General features: G+C 40.6%; 1 protein-coding gene and 1 non-coding gene across 2 annotated transcripts; both read right to left on the reverse strand.

The window, feature by feature from the left end:
- Window positions 1–785: 785 nt before the first annotated feature.
- LOC126767334 (small nucleolar RNA U3) lies at window positions 786–994 on the reverse strand. The gene has a single exon (XR_007669071.1). It is a non-coding gene; the product is annotated as a small nucleolar RNA U3 (small nucleolar RNA).
- Window positions 995–2,168: 1,174 nt separating this feature from the next.
- Window positions 2,169–2,894, reverse strand: LOC126767333 (uncharacterized). Its single transcript, XM_050484872.1, has 2 exons — window positions 2,487–2,894; window positions 2,169–2,438 (listed from the first exon to the last, which is right to left on the reverse strand). The coding sequence occupies exons 1-2, from the start codon at window positions 2,892–2,894 to the stop codon at window positions 2,169–2,171; spliced, it is 678 nt and encodes a 225-aa protein (XP_050340829.1).
- Between the last annotated feature and the right edge of the window lie 4,175 nt (window positions 2,895–7,069).

Below are 7,069 nucleotides of genomic sequence, written 5' to 3' on the forward strand. Positions count from 1 at the left end.
CGTTGTGTACCGGTCATCTTTAGATTCTTTTAACAGCCGCCCCTAACCTGGTGAACAGACGCTGACCAGGGAGCCGCCCACTATGGTTCCGTCGCACCTGGATTTTTGTATTACTCATCACGCCTATGCGTGTTGAGGGGGACACATATTTCTAAGAGGCGGTGTCGGTTCGCCACAGTCACAGGAGTTTCAACGGATCTGCTAGCTTTTATACCGCATCCTCCACTCCTGTCGCTCATCGTCGGGGATTGCTTATTCGTTTAAACTTATTTCGCAACTAACCTGCTACTACAGGCCGTCCGGCTATCCGCGACCTGCCGACCCCCCCGGTAGCTTAGAGCCCAGCTATAAGTGTTAATACACGATGTACAGCAGCTGTACACAAAGTACGTGGGACGCAAGTACATCCTTCGGGAGCTCATATGAGTGTATGTATACGCATGTGCGCGCATTGACTTGTTCATACATTCATATATACTTATATGTACATATATTTGCATATGTACATTGCCGAATAATGCACAAGCATACAAACATACAAATGCGTACACATAGGCGAAGCTGCTACAGCGGCAAGGGGTGACAATCGGCGGCCATTACTTTACTTATGCCATAGAACTTCTATTGCTACGAATATGGAAATGACAGAGAAATAATGCAAATATGCTTATTTCTAAATGTCATTAATTTCTTTGAAGAAATGAATGATCCTGAGAAGTATAGTCTTAACTTTTCATCGGCCAACGCAGAGCGTTTCAACCAAAAGGAATTTATTCATTAAAATTACCACTCAGAAGTCGTTTTATCGGTTGTAAGCGAATGATTTTCGAAGAAACCTCATTTCTAATATGCCACAAGACCAAATTAGAAATGAACTTCTTAACCTCACGCTGTCAGATGAAACGAAAATACTTCGTCATCGTGGGTCGATTTCCAAAAAATGCAAATGAAGACCGTACTTCACAGGATCATTTCTGTAGTGAAATATAGTCTTAATTTTTCAAAGACCAACGCAGGGTATTTCAACAAAAAGGCACATAAAATAGTTAAGAATTCGCAGAAATGAAAGACAAAGGAAAGAAAAAGCAGTATAACTTCAATAATGAACAAGCATACAAACATACATATGCGCAGCAGCAGCAAGGAAAGAGGTAACAATCGGCGATCCATTGTATATTTCTTTCATGCATAACCAAACCATAATTAAGACAACGCAATACAGGAGTCAATGGTGGTCGAGGTGGTAAGCGCTTGAAAAGTTACGACGAGCACGTAGGTTCGAATCCCAACAGAATTTATTTTTTAATTGAATATGTCACCAACCAAAAATTGAAACATTGTTCTACAAAAACAACAACAGCATAAGCATGGCAACATTGTGTTGTTGGTAGAAAAGCCGAGCTGTGCCGAAAGAAACGAACAAACGATCGCCGATTGTCACCGCTTCGCTTGCTGCTCGAACATCTTCGCAGACAAGGTTGCGTAGATTCATATTGAGCAAGGGGTTGCGTAGATTCATTTTGAGCAAGGTTGCGTAGATTCATATTGAGTAATGTTGTGCAACCTTAATCTATCGCAACCTTTTCCGAACTCGTATAAGGAGTATGACTTCAAACATGCAATGATTTCTTTGGAAAAATAAAGCTTAATTCTTCAAAAAATACTAATTTTATAGCCCTTTTACATTTTTTTGGTGTGAATGTTTATGGTAGTAAATGGAGAAAAGAATATGAAAAGTTTCAAGCGTTTTTGAAACACGATTAATAGTTAGGGATGCGCAATTTTAAATCACCCCAATTACCTGTCGCGAAAAATACTTATAAATTGTTCCGGTAACGAAAAAGCGTACGTGTTGATTCAACGGTTCGAATACAATGCTAGTTCTTTATTTCTTAATCTAATTGCTAAGCCTAAATCTTAAAACTAACGGCTTAAACTAGTGGTAAGATAAATATGTATTAATAAGGGGTAAGTACATATAATCATCTTCAACTTTTCGTTCAATATTGTAGCAGATTATGGTGGTATTACGAATGCCTTATCAAGGTAAGTATTTTATATATATATAATTTTTATAATTCAATATTTTACAATTCATTTATTATTTTTATTTTAGGTATAAATTTGTAGATATGTCGCTTGACGCAACACCGGCCACCTTGACAGGATTAATTTCCTTCAACCTCCATTGGAAGTAAGGCCAGCTTGTGGATGGGACGCTTAATTGTGCCCGCCTTGGTCGCCACGTCTGCGCCTCGCACCTTGCCGTCTTGTCCTTCGACGGTGGCGACGAAGCGTCCGAGTACCCACTGCTGTGGCGGCACGTTGTCCTCGTGGACAAGGACGAGGTCGTTGAGCTGCAGATTGCGAGTGGGGTGCAGCCACTTGTTGCGTTCCTGAAGTCCCGTCAGGTATACTTTGGACCACTGTCGCCAGAACTGTTGCTTGAGACAGCAAACAAGTTGCCATCTCTCGCAACAACGAACTGGGTCCACTGGCACTTGCTCTGGAGGTAATGCTCGCAGGTAGCACCCTATCAGCAGATGCGCTGGGGTTAGTGCCTCGCCGTCGCTAGGGTCCTGGCTCAACGGTGTTAGGGGCCGAGAATTGAGGATGGCCTCCACTTCTGCCAGTAGGGTTGACAGTTCTTCTGCGGTCAGTAGCACGTTGCCGATTACGCGAACGACGTGATGCTTGGCGGACTTCACCGCGGCTTCCCATAACCCGACGAAGTGCGGCGCCCGCGGTGGTATAAAGATGAAGCTGCACCTTTCGTCTGCTGCGAATCTCTTCAGGTCTGGACCCATTGCTAGATACGCCTCCTTCAATTCGCGCAGCTTGCGTTCGGCGCCGACGAAATTGGTGGCGTTGTCGCTGAATATCTTCGTCGGCATTCCTCGGCGTCCAATGAACCTTTTTAGGGCGAGAATAAATGAATTAGAAGATAGGTCCGAAACTAATTCTAAATGTACTGCTTTAGGCGTAAAGCAAATGAAAACTGCAATATATGTTTTTACGGGTGGTCGACCGCGTATTTTTAGAGTTGTGTATATCGGACCACAAAAATCTACGTCACATATAAGAAAGGGCCGTAGTGCTCGAAGTCTTTCGACTGGCAAATTTCCCATTATTTGGTTTTGCAACTTCGGCTTGTAATGAAAACAATGTATACAGTTTCTTACGGTTCTACTGCAAGCTTCTCGGGCATTAATTAGCCATATGCATTCTCGAAGAAGCGCAACCAACGCTTTAGCCCCAGCGTGGTGATTTCGAATATGCAGGATCCGTAAATATGTTATAACGAAGTGCGAATTCTTATTTAGTAATAATGGGAATTTGACATCATATGGGAGAGGTGCATTTAATAGGCGACCTCCTACTCGAATTAATTTGAACCGGACTGCGGTTTCATATGAGTGACCGAGTAACTAACGGTCAGCTTTAAAGGGCATTCTGACTTGAAGCCGTCCTCAAGGCAATACTTGAGTAGTATTAACGAAAAAATTTTCACACTTTTGTTGCTCTAATGTGAATTTGATTCTGAAGGTAATTCTTCTAGAGCCCAAAATTTTTGGACCCCTGAATCTATTGACGTAAAGTCTTCTTCAGCTTGGCATAGTGTGCTATGTAATCTGGGAGGAGAACTTATATTACTGGCGTATTTGCCAGATACAATCCATCCTAAAGGGTTTTCTGAAGTGTTGGTTGGTTTGGACCATTTTTAATTTGGCCAACAGCTAAAAGGTCGAAAAATGTTTCAGCACCCAATAGGATATCCTTTTTTTTTAGATTTGTGGAATTCTGGATCCGCCAATTCAATATTGTGCGGAATTTTCCAGCCATTAACATTGATGTTATGGTCTGGATGATTTGCCGAAATGCATTGCATTACCCAGAATTCCGCCGAAAATTCAATATTATTTAACCGCGACTTGACAAATGCGGTTAGTTTTGACCCCACTTTTGTTTGAATTTGCTCTTTTGTATTGGAATTGCCAATTCCTATCACGCTTAGTGTTTTGTGCTGACGTCGAATCCGCAACTTCTGTGCCAAGTCCTCCGTCATAAAGTTGACCTGGGAGCCTGAGTCCAGCAAAGCTCCCGCAGGCAGGTCATCTCCACAGCTGGTCCTCACTAAAATTACTTCTGTTGCCAACATGACCCGATCCGGCTTACCGGCTGTATGCATGGCATGTGTGGTTGATGGTTGCGGATGAGGTGCAGCGGGGAGGAGACTGGATACTGGTGCAGCAGTGTCTGATGCGATCGATTGCACAAACGACTTCGATCCGCTCTGCACTTAGAGACCGTGTGCCCCTTACGCAAACAGTTTATACATAAGGGCACCGATTTCACGAACTCGAACCTCTGCTGCACCGGAAGCGCCTTGAAAGTGGGGCAGGCAGTTAAAGGGTGATCCCTCGATTTTCATTGTTGGCAAAGAGGCTGCCTCGTATTTGCTGCAACTAGCGCCGATTTGGACGTTTCCATTTGTTGTTGCTTCCCATGACTCGTACTGCCTGTTGGTATGGGCTTCGTCCTTGAGTGGGATGCTCCTTCCGCTGATAGTTGCTGGTATCTCCTATTTAGGATGGCTTCACAGTCCTTCCACAGTGGCAGTTTGTCATAGTCCAGCGCTTCTTCCCATTTGGATCGGGTGGCAGGGTCAACCTGTGTATGATTATTGCGTTCGTTATTTGTTTGTCATCGCCCAGCGATAGCAATGAATCATATACCGCTGACACTTCGTCAATCATTGAACGCAAGGAAGGCGCAGAAGACTTTGGGATTGTTGGCAGCTCAAAAAGTTTAGTATTGTATTGAAAAATATCAAACATTTATTATCATAAACTTTTTTGAGACTTGCCAACGCTTTCGGATCATTTTCATCCGACATCTGAAACGCTTTAACTGTTCCTATAGCCTCTGCAGATAGACAATTTACCAAATGGTTAAATTTTTCTATATCTCGGATATTTGGATCATTATGAACCAAGCTCTCAAACAAACTCATCAAATTTTTAAACTCTGAATATTCTCCCTTGAATTTCGGCAAATTCATTTTAGGGAGCCTTGAGCTGTGAGAAGCTACGAAAGATGTTTCGGCAAGTGAATTTTTTTTTGCTAAAATTGACTTTATTATAGACTTCGTTTCAACGATGATGTCCTCTAACTCCCTTCGGGCAATGTCGTCTTCATCAATTTCTTCAATCTTTGATTGGCACTTCATTAATTTTTCACTATGTGAATTTAATATATCGAGACGACATTCCAATTCTATTGGATCTAAAGACATAGTCTTTTCGAGAAGGCCCGTTTTAATGCGCAAAATACTACTTTTCGCAACCGTTCTTTGACGTCTTAACGATTTTAAGTCCGTCAACTCCTTTCTTGGAGACAGGTTTGCGAGAGTTGGCTTTGGCTTGCTCATTTTGCGTTGGTTAAATTAAATTTCCGAAAGAAAGACTATAACGGTTGGCAACAGATATATTAAGAATCGATATGGCGAAAACGAAAAAATATATGTCGATTCCCAAGTATACGAAAGCCAAACCAATAAATGCGCAAAATGAGCAATAGCACAATAAAGTACTGTAATCGGAAAATGTTTCACAATAAAGGGCTACCGCAAGATCCCAGAATCCCTTGTTCACTTTAAATTTATACATTTAGATATAAACATACGTGGGGTTCAAATATGTACATATATCAATTGTATAATATATAATATATGTAAAAACTGGAAGTGGGCACTTTGTTGTTTATTTGAATTTTTGTTTGTTTGCACTACTTTCAATAATTACCTAGTGCGTCGGCTGTTTGCCGGCGCTCACTTCCCTTTTGCACAGAATGCAGCGGCAGCTCATTCCACGACGGCAGCGGCGTTGATGGCAGCAGCGGTTTGACGGTTGCAGCGACGATGGCAGCGGCGACGATGGCAGCAGCGGCTTGATGGTAGCGTTGGCGCAGCGTAGTAGCGGCGATGATGAAATGTTGAAACGTTAAGTACGTTATCTGTTGCTCTATTGCAGCACTCACACCGCACTTTTGACTCAACGGATACTTATGTATGTATGTAGCGACACTAAAGATCTTACCGTTTTTCTTTTTCTTTGTTTTTGTTTTTAGGACAGCGTTAAAACGGCACTTTCAAGCGAAACTGTTTCAAACGCTTTGGTGGAATTTTTTCGTAAATCACTGTGCCTACCGTTTCTCAGTTTCCTTACACTTACTATGTATGGCTTGTTTGTCTCTTTTTCAGTTAAGCACTTTCTTTATTTTTGCACGCACTTGTACATGTTAACATGGCAAATGTTAACAATTACTAAATAAATAAAAGTAATAACACGTAATCAGCAATAATGAGTAAAGCATAGCGGAAATGCATCTTTACTTGCACAATATTTCCCACAGCAAAAGCCAGGCGATTTCATCAGCATAAAAGCTCATTTTTCGGTGTGAAGCGGAAATCCAACACGCGCAACCCAAATAAGCCAATTCGGAGAATCGACAACATCAAGTCAGCAGTTGGCCAGTGCAACTTAGCTTAGCTTTTAAGTAAATTAATTTTTAAGTTTAGTCTTAGCTCTGTACTGAAACGAACATGTAATAAATAAAATTAAAAAAAAACAAGTAAGGAAGGGCTAAGTTCGGGCGTCACCGAACATTTTATACTCTCGCATGATAAAGTGATAATCGAGATTTCATTATCCGTCATTTACATATTTTTTTATTTTGCTGTAAAATTAATTAGATTAGATCAATTTGTGTACTTAGAGTATTGAATTGTATTTTCATTTATTTTGACTGTATTGAGGACTATGTAAAAAAACAAAAACAATCGTTTTTCGAAGTTAATGCACATTTTATTTCTTACATCAATAAGATTATATAGGTTTGATTTAGAAGTAATAAGTATTATATATTTTAATAATTAAATGTTTTATTTTTAAAACCTAAAGATATGATTTTATAAATAGCAAAATTTATCCTACGTACATTTCATTTATTCTTAAAATATTTACTTCTACTTTATATTTATACAAATTCTTATATATTACCAAAAATA

This window comes from Bactrocera neohumeralis, unplaced genomic scaffold (genome assembly GCF_024586455.1).
Source record: "Bactrocera neohumeralis isolate Rockhampton unplaced genomic scaffold, APGP_CSIRO_Bneo_wtdbg2-racon-allhic-juicebox.fasta_v2 ctg5555, whole genome shotgun sequence".
Taxonomy (NCBI): domain Eukaryota; kingdom Metazoa; phylum Arthropoda; class Insecta; order Diptera; family Tephritidae; genus Bactrocera; species Bactrocera neohumeralis.

What these genes read in the sequence shown, in the direction of transcription:
- LOC126767333 (XM_050484872.1), bottom strand. Translation starts at nt 2,894, where the DNA reads ATGCCGACGAAGATATTCAGCGACAACGCCACCAATTTCGTCGGCGCC. An exon ending in AGCAAGTGCCAGTGGACCCA is followed by an intron (nt 2,439 to 2,486) that starts GTTCGTTGTTGC and finishes CTCAAGCAACAG; the next exon opens with TTCTGGCGACAGTGGTCCAA.